This window comes from Monodelphis domestica, chromosome X (assembly GCF_027887165.1).
Source record: "Monodelphis domestica isolate mMonDom1 chromosome X, mMonDom1.pri, whole genome shotgun sequence".
Lineage (NCBI taxonomy): Eukaryota > Metazoa > Chordata > Mammalia > Didelphimorphia > Didelphidae > Monodelphis > Monodelphis domestica.
Genome location: NC_077235.1, coordinates 85,603,053 through 85,624,138, shown reverse-complemented (window position 1 = coordinate 85,624,138; position 21,086 = coordinate 85,603,053). Strand labels below are relative to the sequence as shown.

At 48.2% G+C, this 21,086-nt stretch overlaps 2 protein-coding genes across 2 annotated transcripts in view; both read left to right on the top strand.

Annotated features, from left to right (window-relative positions):
- The window catches only part of TMLHE (trimethyllysine hydroxylase, epsilon), a 94,139-nt gene extending 73,464 nt beyond the window's left edge, over positions 1 to 20,675 (top strand). The window contains exons 4-8 of the mRNA XM_056808901.1: positions 1,585 to 1,861; positions 5,621 to 5,740; positions 8,605 to 8,841; positions 9,608 to 9,746; positions 10,584 to 20,675. Of these exons, the coding sequence (XP_056664879.1) occupies positions 1,585 to 1,861; positions 5,621 to 5,740; positions 8,605 to 8,841; positions 9,608 to 9,746; positions 10,584 to 10,715 (905 nt within the window). The 3' untranslated portion in view covers positions 10,716 to 20,675. The remainder of the gene's footprint in view (positions 1 to 1,584; positions 1,862 to 5,620; positions 5,741 to 8,604; positions 8,842 to 9,607; positions 9,747 to 10,583) is intronic.
- Positions 18,403 to 20,675, top strand: LOC100024114 (mothers against decapentaplegic homolog 4-like). Its single transcript, XM_056808902.1, has one exon. It carries the CDS (start codon positions 18,403 to 18,405, stop codon positions 19,444 to 19,446), a length of 1,044 nt encoding a protein of 347 aa, XP_056664880.1. The 3' UTR covers positions 19,447 to 20,675.
- Positions 20,676 to 21,086: the final 411 nt, after the last annotated feature.

The window sequence follows — 21,086 nt, the reverse complement described above, 5'->3', positions numbered from 1 at the left end:
CATTCCTGGGTTTCAACCCATTTATATAATATTGAAAGTGTCTGTCTTTCTTTCAGTGTTTGGTAGAAATTGCTTAGAAATCCATGTCATCTTGCGGGGTTTTTCTTGGGGAGCTCATGGACGGCTCGGTCACCTTTTTCTAAGATGTTTGAGTTCCTCTTCTGTCTGTCTCAGCAATTCATGTTTTTTGTAACTATCCATTTGGTTTAGAGTTTTTAGTGTTTGGGCAAATGGCTCTTAACAAAGGCTTTCATTTTATCTTCATTGGTCGCCCATTCACCATTTTTGCTTAGGATGCTGGTAACTCGGACCTGCTCTTCCCTTTTTAATCTGTGGCTGGAATGCACTTCCTCCTCACCACTGCCTCTTAGGATTCCTTTAGCACTCGGCTCATGTGCAGCCTCGTAACGGAAGCCCAGACTCGGCTTCACTTTGATGTGCCACATCCCTTGCCCGTTCCTTGGAGATCTTCACCGTCTTTGTCTCGTGGGCAGGAGCCGTGGCATTTCCCTTCCCAGGAGTTCTGTTGGGGGCAATCTAAGCTGTGCTATTGGGCACTGGACCCACGCAAGCACATTCTCTCTAGGTTCCCTGGGCAAAGCTCAGCTAGCTGGGAGCCTAGCATGCAACAAGCTGAGTGTATGTCTCCTTGCCACTCTATTACAAGCATCTCATTTCATTACTGCTCGTCTCCCTGTCCCGTCCACTTGGAATTGAAAGCTTTCTCTTCCTGGAGTCACTTATCAGTTCTTCTGCCTTCCCTGCCTGGCTCTGAAACCTGATTTGTCAACCTCACTCCAGGCAATTGCCTTTCATGGGCTGCAGAAGGTAATGAGATCTGCAGTAGGGAAGAAGGGAGAGGATTCACAGGTTCCGTCCCACAAAACCTCTTGGAGCCACAACGTGGCTGAACCTGGTAGCCTCACACATTGTGTTTTGGGCTCTGCAACGTTTTCAAATCAATTTCCCATCATGCCCAGAGCAGACTCCTTCCCGCCTTTATTTCTGCTTTGGATGTTTGCATGGGAGACACTGGCAGCAGCATGAATGGGCGAATAACGAAGTTCTTTGTGCTGTTAAGAAGATCTTTCATTTTACTTCACTCCGTACTTATAAGGTGAAGGGGAAGGCCCATAGATGGGCCTGTGTGTGTACACATATACTAGATTGGTTTTCTCAGGGCTGTTTCACAAGGAACATTTGGCAGAAATGAACTGAATCAAATATATTGGTTGCTATAACTAACTTTACATGAACATCTTTCCTACTTTTGAAAAAAAAACCCTTCCCTTTAAGGCAGAAGAGCAGTAAGGGCTAGGTAGGCAATGGGGGTTCAGTGACTTGCCCAGGGTCACCCAGCTAGAAAGTATCAGAGGTCACATTGGAACCCGGGACCTCCCGTCTCTGCGTCTGGCTCTCCCTCCACTGAGCTACGTAGCTGCTTCCTGCCCCACTGAAATATGCTCAGTGAAGAAGGTAGCCCTGGGTAACTGGTTATGGAAAACACCAGTTTTAGCCAGGAAGTCTCCACTATCCCTCCCAGGTGGTGTGTTTTGTGATGTTTCCTTTTTTCCCCTTCTAAAGGGCCAGATGGTCATGTGACCAGGTACAATCTGGAGTGGCTGCTGAAGAACAGCTATGAGGGGCAGAAGCAGGCTGTCCAGCCTAGAATTTTGTGGAACGCCGAGATCTATCGGCAGGCCCAGGTGCTGCCTGTCGACTTCCAGAGCTTCCTGGAGACCCAGGATGGCCTGAAGAAGTTTCTGCAAAGCTTCCTGCTCTACGGAATTGCATTTGTAGAGAACGTCCCTCCGACTCGAGAGGATACCGAAAAGCTAGCGGGACGGATCAGTTTGATCAGGTGAGCTTTAGCAGGGCCCAGAGGATGAATCTGCAGCCAGCTGTGACTCGATCCCTCATTCCCAGGCCCAAGTTGAAAATAGCATGTAGCGGTCAGGTCTCTGGCACTTCACACTGTGCCGGGATTTTGAGCCCCGTCTCCAAACCAGAACCTCTATTTTCGATATCAAGGCATCTGGAGCAATCCAAGAGACTGGCTAGCCTACCGACTCTGCAAGGGCAAACTGGGCACTACTGTAGAGGGTAGAAACAGAAACCAGGGAAGGAGAGGGGAGGAACACTTGCTGCTATTCCCTGGCAAAATTCGACCAGAGAGTGCACATTGAGAGGCAAATTGATTCAGGAAGAAGTCAGGAAGTGCCTTGATTTTCCTGGGGAGAACAGGAATCAGTGTGGCAAGAGGAGAATTTTTTTAAGCCCTTCCCTTCCATCTTAGAATCAACACTGTGTATGGGTTCCAAGGTGGAAGAGCTAGGCAATGAGGATTGAGTGACCTGTCCAAGGTCACCCAGCTAGGAAGTGTCTGAGGCCAAGTTGGAACCCAGGACCTCCTGTCTCTGGGCCTGGCTCTCTGTCCACTGAGCCACCCAGCTTCTCCCAAGAGGAGGATTTAAATTAAGGCAAACATATAGACCTGGATGATCTCTGTTAGAGCTAAGCGCAAAGGGACATGATCAAATGCTTCAACAACTCATGCCTATGCTACATAATTCAGCAAGCCCTTACTAAGTGCCTACTATGTGCCAGGCACTGACTTGGTGCTGGGGACACAAAGCAGGGCTAAAAGAGCCCTTGGCCTAGGACCTGCTGATACTCTACTGTTCAGATCCAAGTCAGTACAAAACAAACAAAATAAATGCAGATGGCCAGTGGCAGGGGAAATGACACTGAACGACTGAAGAGATCTAAAAGGTCCTCATGAAGGAGTGGCAGTTGAGCTGAGTCTTGAAGGGAGCTAGAGATTGGACATGAGGAGGGAGGAGGGCCTTCCAAGACTGGGAACCAGACATCGGGGCAGAAGGCAAAGTAGCCTGTATAGATATTAGCAAGTGGAAGCAGGGCGGCCGAGAGAAAGTCTAGAAAGCGAGGTTATAGCCAGTTTTTGAAGGAGCAATTGGACCCAAGTGGCAGTAGGAGCTGCTGAAGGAGAGTGCCGTTCCTGTATGCCAGAAATAGTGGTTTGTTGACTGTGTGGAAAGATCGGAGTCAGGGAGACCAGTGAGGAAGCCACAAGCTGGAGCCCATGCCACACACAGGGAGGGAGGGAGAGATGTCTGATGACCAGCCTGGAGGCTGCGGGCTATAAAATGATGAGCACCATCAGGATGGAATGAGAGAACAGGTTGGGAGCTGCCAAGCCTTCTACAAATAGGAGGTCTCAGTGGCACTGACGTTCTTTCTGCTGGCCCCAGAGCGCCCATTAGGACAGACGTTCCCCCACATTTTTCAGGTCATAGGATTCATGCCCAAAGCGAGAAAGACCCCAAGACGGCAAACTGGAAGTTACAGTAGCACTTTGTCACAAGGGCTAGCAGCAAGAGGGAGAGAGGACTGAGGAGCTCTGTTGTTGCAAGTGTGGCACCCTAGGAATATTGCAACACGTGTACACGTATGTTCTTGTGCTTCTTGCAGTGAGAAAGAACAAGTGCCCTTGCTCCATATGCATGTACTAGGAAAGGAGAGTAGCGGAGCGAGGGTTCCCACCAGGTCTCCCACTTCCCTGACCTCCACTCTCCACAACACCCAACCGGGACGATGGTCTTCAGCCTGGGGACGGTGATCTCAACAGCCTGATGATGGCCTGAATCTGGGAAGAGGAAATGTAGACTAGAAAAAGAAAGTTCCCCACTTGCAGCTCAAAAATCAGTACTTGCACCCAGGACAGCGGGGAGCACAGCTAGACAATGGTTCGCATGAAAAGACCCTCTGAGTGTTGCTACAGTTCAGTATATTAACGTTAGCTAGATGATCCCAGGCTGTAATCGGGAGACCAGAGAGCTACTCATCCTGCTGGCACTTGTCCTGGTCAGGCTACATCTGGCATATTAGGGGTGGGGATGGGGCCCACTTTTCTTTTCTTTTTTTTTAACCCTCACCTTCTGGCTTAGAATCAATATTGTATATTGGCTCCAAGGCAGAAGAGCTGTGAGGGCTAGGCAATGGGGGTCAAGTGACTTTCCCAGGGTCGCCCAGCTGGGAAGTGTCTGAGGCCACATTGGAACCCAGGACCTCCCATCTCTGGGCCTGTGGGGCCCACTTTTAAAAGGCAAACAGAATGCCCAGAGGTGGGGAAAGCATCTGAGGCTTAGTTAGAACTGGGCAACTGGAAAAGAGAAAATTGGGGAGGGGAAGAGATGCCCCGTGTATCTTCAAGTATTTAAAGGGCCGAACTCTGTTCTGCTCAATCCCAGAAGACAGCAGTAGGAACCACAAGAGAAGTTGCAAAGATGGGTATGGGCTGACCTCAGGAAAAACTTTCCACAGATCTTGAGAGCCATCCCTGAGCAGGAGGGGTCACCTCAGGAAGCGAGCGACCCCTTTCACTAGAGGTCTTCAGGTTAACTAACCTAATCGTTGGTCATGCTGTAGGAGAAATTCCTCTTCAGGTCTAGGCTAGACCAGAGAGTCCTTAAGGACTTCTTCTCATCTCTGAAGTCCTAGAATTTGGTGGATGAATGAATAACTCACTAAAGTCAGCTGATGATGCCATCACACCTTTATAAGATCACAAGCAGCTGGAAAATTTAGCTAAAACTGAAGAGAATCAATAGGGCCAAATGCACGGGAACTAAGAAAAATCAGCTTTTCGGGGTTTAGGAAGAGTCAGGCAGAGGATACGGGGAAAGGGTGCTCCTGGGCATTCAGTGGGGTTCCTGGGAAAAGCATTTATTCCATGAAATGTGAAGTGGTCCCAGTCTCTGCATCCTACGATCTTTCAATTCATAAAGCGCTTGGTCTAGATCTCTCTCAGGCCTTCCTTATGATGGCCCCATGAGGAGACAAAGCAGCTGATTGCTCCATTAAAGCAGCTGAGATCCTGAGAAGTCCAAGTCACTTCCTCCATAAATGAATCAGGAATGAGTTGGGACTCCTTAGGCCAGTAGAAGTAAGAGCTAGTTTCCAGGTGGCCTGTGCTGCTCCACTCACATTGGGACTGTTTGCCCAATTCTTATGTGCCGCCATTATGCAATGACATGGTTGGGAAGCATTTCTGGGCTCAGGAGTGTGACTGCCAGGCCCAAAGAGTAATATGGAAGATCTGGGAATGGTTCGCCTGAAAAAGAGAATACACAAGGAGGTAGGGGGCTTCTGAAGTCTGTTCTCAGCTCTTTGTGGGGCAGTGATTCACAGCGAGGTGGATCTTAGCCGACAACCTCCTCCCACTGTCCAGAGCCGTCCAGAGAATTCAGGCCTCTTGTCAGTGAGCTCCCCACCTGTTAGGGTGCCGTGAGGTAGATGCAGTCTTTGGGGGAGAGCTGTGTTGAGCAATCTCTCGAGCTCTAAGATGCCTCCTATTTTTACTCCAATTCCAACCTCCTGAGAGGGAGAGTAGTGAACTGAGGACATTGCTATGTTAGGCTTTCAGGAAATTTGTTATCTTTTTATCTTTTCCCAGAAGGCAGTCTGGTTATCTTATTCATTGCCGGGGTCAGGGGGGGGGGAATGAGAAGAAGAGATTTCAAGGTAGATAGCAGAGAGAAGATTGAAAGGGAGAAACAAAAATGTCAAAGAATTCATCTTTCATCTCTTCATCTCACAGAGAAACCATCTACGGCAGGATGTGGTATTTTACTTCGGATTTCTCCAGAGGAGACACAGCATACACCAAGCTAGCCTTGGACCGCCACACAGATACCACCTATTTCCAGGAGCCATGTGGGTATGTGAACTGAACAAACAGGATGAGAGCTTCACTGACTCTTTCTTCAGTGATATACCAAAATGTTGCTTGAAGGCCAGTGACTTCCACTGGGCTTTCTATGTCCTTGTCCTCCCGCAAGCACAGTCATTTGAGGATTTAATCACTTTCATCCACCTGTTCACTGAACCCTGACGTTTTACCCAGGAAAAGAAAGCTATCTGCCTTCAGAGCTAAGAGTTTCCATTTAGTCAAGTTGGTTTTTACCAAAGCAGCCGCCATTTTAAAATAATTTTTCCCATGGAGTGATTATTGTCTGGCATCTTTGTAGAGAAAAAGCCCTTTCTCCACACACTCTGAAAAGAGAACCAATAGTAAGGGACCCCTCCTTCCATCCCCTCCCCTCAGTAAACAGTCTACACTGCTCTGTTCCTCTTCCTCTGAAATGTCAGCCATGCTGCCTATGCTGTTTTCTCCAGAACAGGATCCACTTTTTCCTTGATGAAACCAGAAAAGACCCAGAAAGAGTGACATCAAAGGGGGAAATCAATGTGTCTCACTGGATGAGAAGTGAGGGAGAGGAAAGCCAGTCAGACGGTAGCCCTGTGGCTTTGTCTAGCTGGCCTGTTCTCATTCCCTTGTCCCCACTGTGAGGAGAATCCAGGGCTGCTGATGTGGCTGCTCCTCTGCCCATCACTGGTGGCTGCCAAAGTCTTTATTTCCCAGATCTGAGCTAAGGGACAAAGGCCCAATGTCAAGGCTGCCACTGACAGCCACACCTTCCCTCCCCTTTGGATTTCTCCTAGCTCAGCTGAACTCCCAAGGGTTCGTGATTGGCCAATGACTGCGAGGGAACCTTAGAGGGAGTCATGAGGCCTCTGCACATGGAAGCATGAAAGCCAGACTAATGATGTTTTGTAAAAGCGACACACTGAAGCACATGCCTACGCCACACACTCACTGTCACTGCTGCTAGCCAGCAGGAGGAAAACACTCATCAGACTGACCCACCTTCTCAGAGCCAGAAAGAGGTGTCCTCTATGAAATGCCTACAGCTGTTACTTTAGGTTACCTCAAACTGTAGCCCCACCAGAAACAAACTACCGGCCTGATTTGCTAGGGCTTCCCAAGCAAGCTGCCTGCCACGAGCACTCGGTAGGAAGGTTCTCTTGGGTTCTGCCCAGCCAGAGGCCACACAGCTCCCTCCGAGGTGGTGACCCAGAAAGTCAGCACGTGCCCCTTAGGCAATCCACACTGTCTCAGGGGAACCCAGGGGATTCGAGTCTCCAGCGCAAGGAGCACAGGAGCCAGCTGAGGCCGTGACTCAGGAGGAGGCTGGAGACGAGGGGTCTCACTCTGGCCGTTCTGATCTGTGTTTGATTCATCCGAGCTGAGGTCACTGGCAGATGTTTATCAGTTTTTACCCGATCAAGACACAGTCATTAGAGTTGTTTGCCAGACTTGGAGGATGCCGAAGTCATCATTTACCAAATAGACCACTTAAGTCCTTGTCTTCTTATGGAAAAACAACTTGTATAAATAACAACTGCTCCGGCCCCAAGTGGAGTCTGTCACATCAAGACAACAGGCTTCTTCTTACTACATTGACCCAAGATCTGAGTGTTCACAGAATCCTCTATCTCATCCAGCCTTTTTAAAGAAAGCAGAGCGGGAATGACTTTTGGCAGGGGGGTTACCTTTCTTTAAACCCAAATAGCGACTCTGAGATGGAAGGGCAAGGGCTAGGCAATGGGGGTGAGTGACCTGCCCAGGGTCACACAGCTAGGAGATGTCTGAGGCCACATTTGAACCCAGGCCCTCCCAACTCCAGGCCTGCTGCTCTATCCACTTTGCCACTTAGCTACCCCAGGAGTGAGTTATAATAATCAGTAGTGGTGCTTTCTCCCCGATCCAGTATTTCAGAATTCTTTGTGAATCAGGTCTCTTTCGACCTTCTTTATCTTTTAGCTGTTGAGGATTACAAAGCTCTTTCCTCCCCTCCTCATTTCCACCTCCTGACTTCCCTGCTGACTTCCTTCAAGTCCCAGAGAAAATCTGATCTTCTCCAGAGAGCCTTTCCCAATCGCCCTTAGTGAGAGTGCCTTCCCGGCAGGGATTTCCCATTTATCCAGTGGGTTTATAGCTGTTTGTCTATTGCCTCCCTCATTAGACTAAGAGCTCCTTGAAGGTGGAGATTCTTTTTGGCTTTTTCAATGTTTCGCACAGTCTGGCCCACAGAGACACTTGACAAGCGTTTACGGACCAACTAACTGGATTTCAGTGCCTGCCCTTTACTGCGCTGAGTGATTGTCTCCAACTCCACGAGCAAGGGTCCTGGCCAATCTACTAGGAACCAGATGATAGAAATGAAAAAAACGGCCCTTCTGTTCCATTGGGGAGAGGGGCTTAACTTAGAGAACACTAGCAACTGAGGAAAGTTGTCCGAAATGATCTCAAAAGGCACTGGGGACTTTCTGAGGGGTCCAATGTTCTCATTGGAGCCCTGGGGCTCGCCCATATCAAGAATGTAGAATTTGGCTGGAGTGTAGCGTTATGGAGGGGAAGGATGCTTCCGGAGCCTAGAAAAGTAGGCTTTAAACCCATTTATCCATCATTTATCTATTTTCCTTGAAACAGTAGGAAGCCACCAACAGTTCTTGAGCAGAGGAGTGATGTGGAGGGAGGAGATAATCTGGAGATTATCTGGAGGAGTGGAGGGAGATCGTTTGGGCAGCTATATTTTTAAGGCTCCTTTTGTAATATGATCCATGCCAATGAAAGGAAGTCTCCATTCCCTCCCCATTGTTTTTCTGTTCCAGTGAGCTCCTCTGTTCACCAGTGAATGGAGGGATTGATTGGTTTCCCCCTTTCCCCTTCTCCTTTAGGATTCAGGTATTTCACTGTCTCAAACACGAAGGGACTGGAGGTAAGACTTTGCTGGTGGATGGATTCTATGCAGCTGAAAGGGTTCTGCAGAGGGCTCCTGCAGACTTTGATCTCCTCAGCAAGGTGCCATTGAAACATGAGTATATTGAAAACGTGGGAGAATGTCACAACCACATGATTGGGGTTGGGCCCGTCTTGAATATCTATCCATGGAACAAAGAGCTCTACTTGATCAGGTGAGTATGAACCCTTCAGGCTTTCATGTTCTCCAGAGGGACTCTTGATCCTTACACCTACCCTCTGGTCCAGGTCTTTACATGGGGGATCACCGTGATGTTGCTGTTTTTCAGTGACAGGGTCATTCCCTCGGAGGAGCTCCATGGGAACCAGTTGAACTGGCATGGTGCTGCCTCAGGCTTTATCACAAAATGCAGATTCAAGTTTGGGGAACCAGCCTTTGCTCTTAGGAGAATCCCAGAGAAGGGTCTGGAGTGAGTTTGGAAAGTCCGAAGTGAAAGAGTCTTCAATTCCGGGAGCTTCAGTGTCCCACATTTCCTAAAAGAGAGGGGAGCCCCAAAGTAAAACCCAAACAGGGCGTGTCTAACTGGTTGACTTTTGACAAATCAGTAGGTAGAAAAGCAGGAGGGACCTTGAATGCAAATGCATGCAAATCTCTTCTTTCATCAATGAAGATGTTGGTTGTCTTCTCTGTAAATGGGTATGCTGGAGCATGTTTTATGTACATGAAGAGGCCAGGTGATGGGATGGATAGAAAGCAGACCTCAGTGTGAAGAAGCCCTGGGTTTAGGGGATGCCTCAGGATGGCCCATGGAAATCTCCTGAAGTTGCCAATTTGCATTACCCATTATTCCGGCTCACCAGCCCTCCACCCTCTTCTCTTCCTCCCAGGCCCTCAGGCTGACTGCATGGCGGCTTAGATTTAGCTTGCTTACAGCTTTGCTTATAAGGGCACATCTCCCATTTTTCTGGGTTGTCCCGTAGGTACAACAATTACGACCGTGCTGTCATCAACACCGTGCCTTATGACGTTGTCCATCGTTGGTATGCAGCACACCGGACCCTCACTACAGAGCTGAGGAGGCCAGAGAATGAGTTATGGATCAAGCTGAAACCAGGCAAGGTAGGTTCCCCACTTCCACGATGTAACAAAACTTATCTGTGCTGGAGGTGAGCCAGGGAGTTCGCTATTGGTGTTTCCAGGTGGTTCCATTCCATCCTCTTTTCACTGTGAGCCCGAAGTGGTCATTGAATCCACGGGAGCTCATGGGATTCCCAGGTGAAGTGGAACACAGAGAGATCAATCAAATGCTTGGGCCTTCAGACATTCTAGGGAAATGGCAAAGTGATGGCATTTGGTCTAAAGGAAAAAATAAAAATAGAGGCAGAAATGGAACAGACCCTGTCCCAGTGGAGCTTGTGTTCTATCAGAGAAAGCATCCACATGTAAGTAGGTACCACACAAGGTAATAATATGAGGAGGGACCACTCCCAGAAGAGGTGGCACTTGGGTAGAATCCCAAAGGAAGCCAAGAAACCCAAGAACCAAATTCCCATTCATGTGGTCCTTACACATGCCCCTGGGAACCTCACAACATTCCCTTTGAGCAGAGAGTGTGCTAGAACTGAGACTCAGGAAGTTTTTCAAAGCTACGTAGCCCATAAGTGGCAGAACCCTAAGTTCTGTCCAGTTTGCGTGACGGAGAGAGAATTATCTCAGCTAACACAAGCTCCTCAAGCAGAGGTACCAGGAGGCACTACCATTTTCCTTTGTAACTTCTACCAGGGCCTAACTTGGGGACTCCCTGGAGTAGGTAGTAGACAGTGCTTGGTTTCTTGAGCTCCTTCAGCGCAGTCCACATAAAGCTTCACTTAGAAGTAACCTTCGTTGATTTCAGAGGACTCCCGTCTTTTTGTCCTGTTCTCATGGCGTCCTCTATTTCCATTGGTTCCTTCACAGGCCCTATTTATAGATAACTGGCGTGTTCTCCATGGCCGGGAATCATTCACAGGCTACCGCCAGCTATGCGGCTGTTACCTGACAAGAGATGATGTATTAAACACGGCCCGCTTCCTTGGACTTCAAGCCTAAGACTTCAGCCATGGAAATAAGGCCTGCTGGCCACTGAGCACACTGTTTACCGGAGAGAAGTGCACATCCTAAAGAGAAGGAAACCTTGTCCCAGGGGTCACGTTGGCCCCTTGAGCTCCCCACCCCGTTTAAGCATGCTCTTCTTAGTGACATGGAGGAACGTACCCAAGATGGTCTAGTAGGCTCCAAAGGCAAAGCACTTCCCATTCTCTTCCACATGCAGAAGCTTTGTTTAGTTCTTGGGCCTCCTGGTGGAGTCCAGATCTGTTCCCTCCCATGCAATACCCACAATAAGTCCCTTTGTATCTGCATTCCCTAAGACAGGCCCAGACTAGGAAATAACATTGCTTAGGCCTGGATGAGATTTCAGCATTTAGTTTAAACTCCACCCCCCCCATTTTAGAGATTAGGAAAACTGAGGTCCTCAGAAACTGAGTGCCTGATTCTAGGGTCATATAGCTAGTTTGTAGCAGAGGAGGACCCAAACCCAGTTCTCTGTACTCTGCTCTGGGAAATATCGGAGGGAGTCTCAGGGGGTCTAAACTACCTGTGCCATACAGCCTTTGCTTCCTGGCAAGGTCAGTGATCAGAGGATGATAAGTATACATTTAGAAGGGGCCTCAGAGACAGTCCAATTCCCACACTTTCTATAGGGGAAGTGACTTACCCAAAAATCACACAAGTGACTAGGCTTGGATTTGAACCCAAGCCCTATGACTACAAATAGAATACTCTCACTCAAGGTTGGCAGGACCAGTATGTGAACTTTGGGCTTCCAGTTCCCAATCCAACCCTCTCTCCTTCACTGACCATCAGAATCGGAGGATTCAGTCTAGTCCGAGCCCCTTATTTGACAGATGAGGAAACCAAGGCAGACGGGTCCAAAATGACACAGGAATGAAGGTGCACAGTTGGATTGTCAGAACCTCCAGAGACCCTGCTTGCACATCAGAGTGAGACCCCTTGGAGCTACAGCTTAGTTAGCAGAACGTGGCTCACAGCTTGGATGGTTTCATCCGTCCTTTCATGGAATCATCAAAGTCCCCACCTCCTTGCCCATTCCAGAATCCTCACATTTTGGCTTTGGCGTTTTACTCCAAGCTGTGGTGCTTTTACAGAACATTATGTTCAGCCCCAGAAATCTCCCTTGGGAGACTCCTCACTGGGTCCCAGGATGGCAGATAGAAGTGACTTTAGGGACCATCTGATAAAAGCCCCTCATTTTACAGATGGAGAAACTATGACCCCAGGAGGAAAAAGTCAGGTTCAGGGAGGCCTTCAAGGCTCTCATTGGACAGGGGCCCAGGTCACATGGAAGTGACAGATCACAAATTCGAACCCAGGCCTGGCGATGCCAGATCAACACACATTTGATGTCGGTGTTCAAAAAGATTTTAGAAATAAACTTGGCCAACCCCTCAATTTTACATGGAGGGCCATGATGCTGAAAAGAGGACAAAGAGGTCTGCAGGGAGTAAAGAAGTCAGATTTCACTGCCAAAGTGCCTGATGGTCTTGGCTGTGTAGGGAGATAATCTGGACTGGCTGGGGAGAGCCAGAGCTGCCATCTCCACTTGGTCTTCAGGTTTGCAAAGCACTTGAGGGTGGCTCCTTTGGGCCTCCCAGTAGTCCCAGTGGCCCATTTTACAGATGATTTCAAACCCAAAGAGACCATAAAGAGCTCTCTACTGGACAGCCCAGACGTGTTGCAGATGGGAGAAGTGGGAGACCTTTGCTGTCTTTGAAAGGCAGAGAAGCTAGTGTGGATTCGGGGGAAGGAAAGAGAAAGGAGGGCATCTACTGTGTGCTGGGAACCAAGCTAAGCACTTCATAAACGTGATCCCATTGGATCCTCACAACAGCCCTGGGAGGTGGGTGCTGTTGTGATCCCCATTTTACAGAGGAGGAAACTGAGGCAAACAGAGGTTAAAGTGACTGGCTCAGAGCTGCATGGCTAGGAAGTATCTGAGGCAAGATTGTGAACTGAGAACTTCCTGACTCTGGGCCTAGTGCCCCTTGCCCTGTGGCACTCCCTGGCTGCGCAGGGGTATAGTTCTGAGCCAACGGCTATGTTGCTGCTGCTGATCATACCCTCGACTTAGGCAGCACTTGGATATTCGTGGAGCAGTCCACAGATCCATGGGAAATGCTCCCTCCTTTGAACTGGCCAACCCTGCACCATAGATGGAGAAGCAACGGCACCATTTTACAGATGAGCACATGGAGTGCAGAGAGGGCTCGTGCTCTAGTGGCTAGCAAGCCTACTTAGAATCAGAAATACCAGTACCTGCTTCCTGTGTGACCTTGGGTGAGTCCCTTAGCATCTCGGAGCCCTGGGCTTCATTAATGAAGGGAGCCTCCTCCCCCAAGGAGAAAGAGCAGCCCCACACCACTAAAAGCAAAAGAAAGACAACCATGAAACCCAGAAGCAGAACATTTTGAAAAGATGAGGAAGAGGGCCTCCTAGAGCCTGCCTGGCAATGTGCCTGCCCCTGCCAGCTGATTGCAGCCCTGCTCCTTCACTCTCCACCCGAGTTGTCTAAAGATCTTGGGAGTGCCTGGGAGGAATCCCAAATCCACACTGGTGGTTTTCCCCAACATCTTCTGGTCTTTCCCCTTAGGAGGGAGATGATATAGAGAGCGGAAAACTTCTCTTTGATTTGGTCACAGCATCACAGCTGGAAAGCACCCGGGAGATCATCCAGGTCAGTTTTCTCGAGGAGAAGGCCAAGGCCCCAAATCACACGGGTAATATCATCAAGCCAGGATTTGTTTGGTCCCTGGCCTGAACCCAGAGCCATTGCACCATGCCTCCTCCTCCCAGAACTGGAAGGTCTGGATCTAGATGTCAAGCAGGGCATCCATTACCAGCCTCTCACCAAAGGCGACATTCCCTCTAAGTCTGATAACCTTGGTACCCAGGGGCCTCCGGCTGGATGACTTCAAACTTGAGGTTTGCCGTGTCAGGAGATAAGTTGGCCCCCTTCCCCACCCCATGCCACATCACTGGAATGATGACATGTTGCCACAGGTACCAACAGGAAGGTTTTTTGCATCATGATGTTTTCATAGAACTTCCTTAGACTTGCCTACTAAAAACCCAGAGCCCTTTGCTTTGGGGCCACGATTGGAATGGACCAGTCTTTGGTGCTCATTCTAGCGGGTCTCTCTAGCTATTCCCACGTGTTCTCAAGAGTGGTTAAGAAAAGGTGAGATTCCATGACTGGTTCCACTTGTACTTTAGAATGAGGCCTTCTTGGCGGGGATTGTTTTTCAGGTCTTTGCCCGTCTTTTTTCTGGCTTCAAACCTCTCCAAATAGCCAACCCTCTTGTTCTCTTGCATTCACCTTCACACATGCCATGTTTTGTCCAAAGTTCAAGTTGACTTAAAGAACCTTAGACTTGGATGGGACTTCACAGATCAGAAGTCCTCTCTAAAACACCCTTAACAGGAATGCCGTCAGGAATGGGGGACTCACTACCTCCTGTAACAAGTATGCACAACTGCTGGACACCTCTGAGTTCTAGGATTCTCTTTCTCAACAAGCCTTTATCAAGCACCTCCTGGGTATCAAAGACAAAAAACGAGAGCCTGCCCTCAGGGAGCTTACACACTTTGGGGGGTAACACGTACATAATTCAATGCAGCTCTTCTTTCTACTGAATTGATGTTTGGGTTCCCTGCAGCTTTTACCACTGGTACAAGTTTTCTTCTCTGGGTTCAACATCAGATGAATCAGATCCCTTTTCCAATAATAGAGTTCCTCAGATTTTGAAAGATAACAATCATGGTTTCCCGAGGCAAACACCCCCAATTTCTCGTATGACAAGTGTTGAGTCTCCTCTCCATCGTGAATCCCTCCTCTGGAATGTCTTTAGTTTGCCTGTGCCCTTCCAAAACATTAGCACCCACAATCAAACACTGCCCTCAAAATCTGGTCTATTGGCAGGCAAGCAATCGGTCACCTTCCCTGGGCTGATGGGAACTGAAATTGTCTGGTATCCCATTTGGGGCCCATTCACCAGAGCCCTCAGGTTGTTTTTTTTTCCTATCATGGCCATGTGTTCTCTGTCGTCTATAGGAGGTGCACTGGCCCCAAGGGAATGTTATCATCTTTGCTTTGGTCCATCATTCCAGCTCATCAAGATCTTGGGGGTTTGGATTCTGGCACCCACACTATTAACTAACTAACTCAGTTCATGTCAGTGAGTTCACGTGAGTGAAGAGCTGATCTGGGAGGTCTCTTCCAGTACTCAGTCTCTTATCCCATGTCACCCTCTTCCTTTTTTCCAGATGAGGAAACTGAAGCCCAAGGAGGTAGAATGATTTTCCCAATAGCACCCAGTCATTTCAGACCACAGCCAGTGCCCTTTCTACCAGGCTATACTGCCTCTTTTGGATATGAAGGTTCCCCTATTATTTTTGTAAAGACAAAAAACCCAAATGATATCCTTTATCTCTTCTGTACATAATAATAATAAGCTTCATTTCAATATGGGGAGAAGGATAAGGTGTAAGAAAGGGGTTAGATTACAAAGAGGTTTGAATGCCAGACAAAACATTTGGATTTGATTCTGGTGGCCACAGGAGCCAGTGGAGGTTACTGAGTTGGGTGGTGGGACAGTACATAATGTGATCTGACCTGCCTTTTAGGAAAATCACTTTGGTGGTTGAATGGAGGATGGATTGGAGGAGGGAGAGAACTGAGGCAAGCAGACACTCCACCCCATACACACACACTCTGCAGCTATTGCAGCAATTCAGGACCAGAGTGGGTGCAGTTTCAGAAAGAAGGGAGTATATTAGAGAGCCACTGTGGGAGCGAGTCAAGGAGAGCTTGGGGGAGAGAGAATCAGTTGAGTTCTGGACACGTTGAGACTAAGATGTCTCTGGGACATCCAGTTCAATGCTGGGTAAATAACTGTACCCCTCCCCATCCCCTAAAAGAGAAACCCATCCCAGCAGTAGCTGGGAGTGCCTCACTCAATCAAGGAGTGGTGGAGTGAGCTGGGCACAAAGGGAAGCTGTTCCTGTGTTCCCTAGAGAGCTGTTTCCTTAAATACATGAATGCACAGGCCATCTCTTTCCCTAGAGCAATTACTCAGAATGGGAGACACCAAGACTGTTGAACTACAAGAAGTGGAGTAGCAGAACATTCTAGTTCAATACTAAAAAGTTGCCCACAAAGAAGAATGGCATCTGCCACTTCTGTATTACCTACTATGTGCCAGGCATTGTGCCAAGTGCTTCCAAGATAGCGATTCTGCACAACAACCACCCTGGGAAGTAGACACTATTATCTCCCTTTCTGTAGATGAAATTGAGGCAGACAGTGGTTGAGTGATTGTGCCCAGGGTCACCAATTCTGCTTTTCTTGACTTCAGGACCTCTGGTCTAGCTACAGTGCCACCTAACTGCCCTGGGCAAGAAGGACATAAAGTGCTTGTGAACTGGCCTATTTAGATCAAGACATCGTTTCTGTAAACTGGATGAGACATCCTGAGAAAGCTGCTGGTAGAGCTATTTTTGCCCCTGGAGAGAGTCTCTCATTTGAGAGTTGACTGTCCATCTCCAAAATCATAACGGAGTGATCCTTATTTGGGGAGCTCCCAGACTTGCCTTGGCCCCATTGCTAAATCAGGAGTACTATCCCCTTTAATTCTTATCACAGCCATCGCAGGGAAGGAGATTCTGCTGGGACCTAGATGTGCCAGTCCCCAGCCCAGGGTGACCAGTTACTTTATTCCTGTTTTGGGCGTGATCCAGAACAAAGACATTCTCCCAGCAAGTGACTTGGATGTTTTCCACAAGAGATCATTTAATACATATAAAATGGTTTCCCTTTCTTGCCCCCACCCCAACTAGTATTGTCTTTACAGGGAGAGGGCCAGATTGGAAGCAAGCCAGACCTATGTCTGGGATAGAGCCTGAGTGACGGCCATCAGACAGGGTAAACACCAATGAGACAGATTTAGTTATGAAGAGCAAACTTGGCCTAGAGCAGCGATTCCCATTTGGTGATCTGCAAGCCCTTTGGGGGTTCACAACAGTGGTCTGAAGATTTCTCAACCAAAAATCTTCTGATGGTTTGTTAAGCAATTGATTGTCCTCCGTGCTATAAATTCCCCATCGGCCACCAAAGGAGTAGTCACATGATGGATCTTACCAATATCCACAAGTACCTCACTTTCTTCATTAGAACCTGACATCCACTTCTCTCTATGCCTCACCCTCCTAAACATTCTCCACTCTCCTTGAGACCTTCGGTTCCCCCACCCTTAGCACTTTCTCAGGCCTGCCCCAATGTCCCTTTCCTCCATTTTTAATATCCACCCTAGAGTTGGCCATTTACATTCTTTTCTGTCCTCTGTTCTCCAATCCCTCGTGCCCTCCTGTCATTGCTCCTCTCTTCCCAAAACTCACTTTTGGATTAGGGGATTCTGAAGGAGTCAGAGGAAGTCATAAGATTGTGCCAGATGGCTGGCCACCTTATGGATCCTGCAATCTATGGTGATGCCACCCTTTTCTTCCTTCCCCTAAGCCATATGTCATTTAGCACCAAAGTTATTCCAAATTTCCTAACCTTCTCGTCCCTCCTCAACCCTTCAACACCCGGCCCCCATCTCACCACAGCTGGGCACTTTTGCCTTCCTGAGGAACCTGAAGGCATTCAGTGTGACCTCCTCTTAATCTCAATACCCTATGACACTGGTTCCCATTCTCACCCCCTTTCTCTCAATCTTTGACAAGGTTAAGTCCTTCTTTCCAAGCCAGCCCCTTCTACTTGAGTGGCTGATCCAGCACCATTCAGTTCTAATGGGCTTGAAAGAGCACATTGTTAAATGGTCAGTGTGGGCATCTGCACCTCAGAAATTGGCAGTCACATGGACCAGGGCTCAGGTGATTATTGGTCAGCTATCTAGACTTAAGAAAGTGTTGATAACATAGAGTCGACTTAAAAGTACGATCGTTTTAACAGAATGTCCCAGGTAGTAGAATCTGTGCCCTGACTTGGTGGTGTCCCTCCCCTCCCACCCCAAGTCCACGAGAAAGAAGGGGAGGTGGAGGAGGAGATTTGCCCATGGGAAGGAGCTGTTCTTTGCTGCCTAGGCATTGTCACAATTATTCTAAGAACTCGGGACTGATTTGATTCAAAGGACAAAAGTGGTAACAAATGGACAATAAATACGCATCTTGCTAACACCCCCACAAGTAATGACGCATGTCTGGACACTTCATGATTGGATGTACGGTGGATGAGGTGGAGAAAGTGAAACGTTTGCCAAAAGAGCAATTGAAAGTTTGCTAAAGGAGCTGAAGGAGAAGGATGAGTTGGATTCTCTAATAACAGCAGGGGATCCAAGTGGGCCTGGCCTGGACATTGACTGGAAAACTTCGGGTGGCTGGTTGGGAAGGATTCCCTCATGATATGCTCATCTCTGGAAGTGGCCTGAGCTTCATGAGAATGAACGTGAACACAGTCAGAGTGCCTGCAATATGATGGTGCCTGGGTCAAGACAGGCATCGCTCTCTTGGGACTGACACAGCAAAGCTCTGCTCCGTAGACTGTGCTCGTGCGCTGAGGGGAGACGACCATCACTGACTGCCTACCCAAGGCCGTTTGATTCAGACCATCCAGCATCCACCGAGCACCCAGGTATCTTGAGAGGCTCCCAGCAACAGAGCCATGTTAAATCCATCTCGTTCGAAGACTACCAGGACCCGGGTCTTCGCCAATTTTCCTGTGGCCTCCACCAGTCAGCCTGCCAGAGTGCTGATGGGCTGTCACAATGATGGACTTTTGCAAATAGCTTCAGGACCTGGCCCACAACAGCAGCAGAATGAATTTACTCTTCAGCCGAGTACTTGGCAGCAAAACAGTGCTGCCACCTGGATGGGCAGTAGACCTGCAGAATACATCCCGAATCTTCCTTACCACCACAATAGCTTCCCTCAGCCTCTCCTGCACATGCCACCCTATCCTGAGCAATTCCAGCTAGTTCCCAGCCAGGCTCCGTCGCAGCCTCTCCATTGCACTCGGCCTCCCCTTGAGTATTGGTGTTCCATTGCCTACTTTGAAAGGAACATCCAGGTAGGAGAGACGCTTAAATTTCTCTCAAGCTGCCCAATTGTTACTGTCGATGGATATATGGACCCATCTGGAGGGGACCACTTCTGCCTGGGTCGACTTCGCAACATTTACAGAACCAGAGCCATTGAGAAAACGAGGATGCTGGTAGGCAAGGGGGTGCAGCTGGAATGTAAGGGTGAAGGCGATGTCTGGGTAAAGTGCCTCAGTGACCACCCGTTGTTCGTGCAGAGTTACTACCTGGACCGAGAGGCTGGCCGAGCCCCTGGAGAAGCCATTCATAAGATTTATCCGAGTGCACACATAAAGGTATTTGATATACAACAGTGCCATTATGAGATGCAATACCAGGTGGCTATGGCACAAGCTGCAGCAGCGACCCAGATTGCACCAGGAGCTGGAAATGTCCCTGGAATGAGAGGGAGAGGAGTCCCTGTTCTGGGTCCTTTGGCTGCTGCTAGGATCAGGTCGGATGACCTGTACCACTTATGCTTACTCAGGATGAGCCTTGTCAAGGGCTGGGGGCCTGAGTATTCAAGAGACAGCATTAAACAAACACCTTGCTGGATTGAGATCCACTTACACCGCGCTCTCCAACTCCTTGATGAAATATTCCAACCACAGCAAGCCTACAGCTTTTAGACTGAGGACCCTGGGCCTGCTTTTGTCCTACTGGAACTTTTCATCCTAGAACTTGAACTTCAAACTTCTCCCTTCCTTTGGGAACTCATGCCCAGGTGAGATAGGACTCAAAGCTGGAAACAGAGGGCAACTCCCCCTGATAGAGTACTCACCAGCTCTCAGGGGTGGAAAGTGGAACTGACCTCTGGTCCAGACCACATACTTTTGTATGCAAAGCCCAGGTGATGTTATTCTGCAGAATAGATTCAGCAGCGCTGATGTTTGGTTGCAGAAAAGGTCCTCAAAGGTAATTCACCTCTATCTCATTCTGTATGTATGAGCGATTATTATTACATAGTTCACGCTGGGCAATTCTATAGCTTAACTGAAAACACTGGGCCTCTGAGAGAATCTCGGAGGAGGCAGGGGCCCAAGAATTGCAGCGTGGCCTCTTGCCAAGACAATGTCTTTGAGACTGGACAAAGAAAAGATGTAATCGTAATACATGTTGTCTCACAGCTTCGATGTTACATTAACCAAGGCTGACATGGACTTACATATTTGAGATCTCCTTATCCCAAGAAGAAAGCTTGTTGTGAGGCACATGTTGTTCCCTGTGTGATAACTGATGGACACTTTCCTGGTTAAGTAATAGTTAAGATTCCCCCACACACACGTGTTGAAGAACAACAGTCGGAGTCTTTCCAAATGTCCAGGGACTAACTAAAAAGCCCAGAACGAGAACTGTTTTCCTTCATCAGCGCAGAAAGACAACTTTTACATTTTTAGAGCACTAGAAGGAAGGTTATTCCTCGCTTAAAACCTCACACTCTTCTGCAAAGCTGAGGATGCTTAAACTAAATAACAAAGAGGCAGTATTTCAGAAACTGCTAAGATAGGGGTCGAGTACTAGGTGGAATATAGTAAGAGAAACGTTACCGTTGTTCCTCGTGGGCAGTTTAACAGCTTTTTGTACTGGATCTGTTGTGTGATCTTTCATATATAATTTAGATCACATCTGCTATTGAAACGAAGATTTTGTATCTTGGGGCAAAGTGGCCAATGGATTTTCTTATCCCTTTGCATTTATAACTGGCCCCCGACGGCCACACTAATTGGCCATGACTTTGTAGAGAGAAGCCAAGTAGAAAAAATGGCAATTGTATTGGCTGGACAACAGACACAAATATGCATGCTTTTTATCTAGTCACTAGTATAAATAAAACTCTGAATTTCAGAAAAAAACAAAACTTGTGTGTGCAGACATTTATTTTTCCTGGGGAGTCCAGTTGCTAAACATTTCCCAGCACACCCCAGGTTGGGCCTCTCCAACCTTTTCTAGCAGATTACAACCTCAAGCGTCTTCCCCCTTTCTCCACCCTCCCCCTGACCTCTGTCTCTGTTTCAGTCTTCCCTTTCCAGGTCAAACAACTAGAAAAAGCAGGCTACTCTCTGCCCTCATTTGTTCTCTTACTTGCTCTTCAAACCTTTGTAATTTGGCCTTAATACCCAACTCATCAAGAGATTCCTCTCTCCAAAGATACCCATTATCTCACCGTTTCTGTCTGTCTGTCTGTCTCTCTCCTACTTTAAACCTTGTCTTCCATCTTAGAATCAATACTGGATATGGGCTCCAAGGCAGAAGAGTGGTAAGGGTTAGG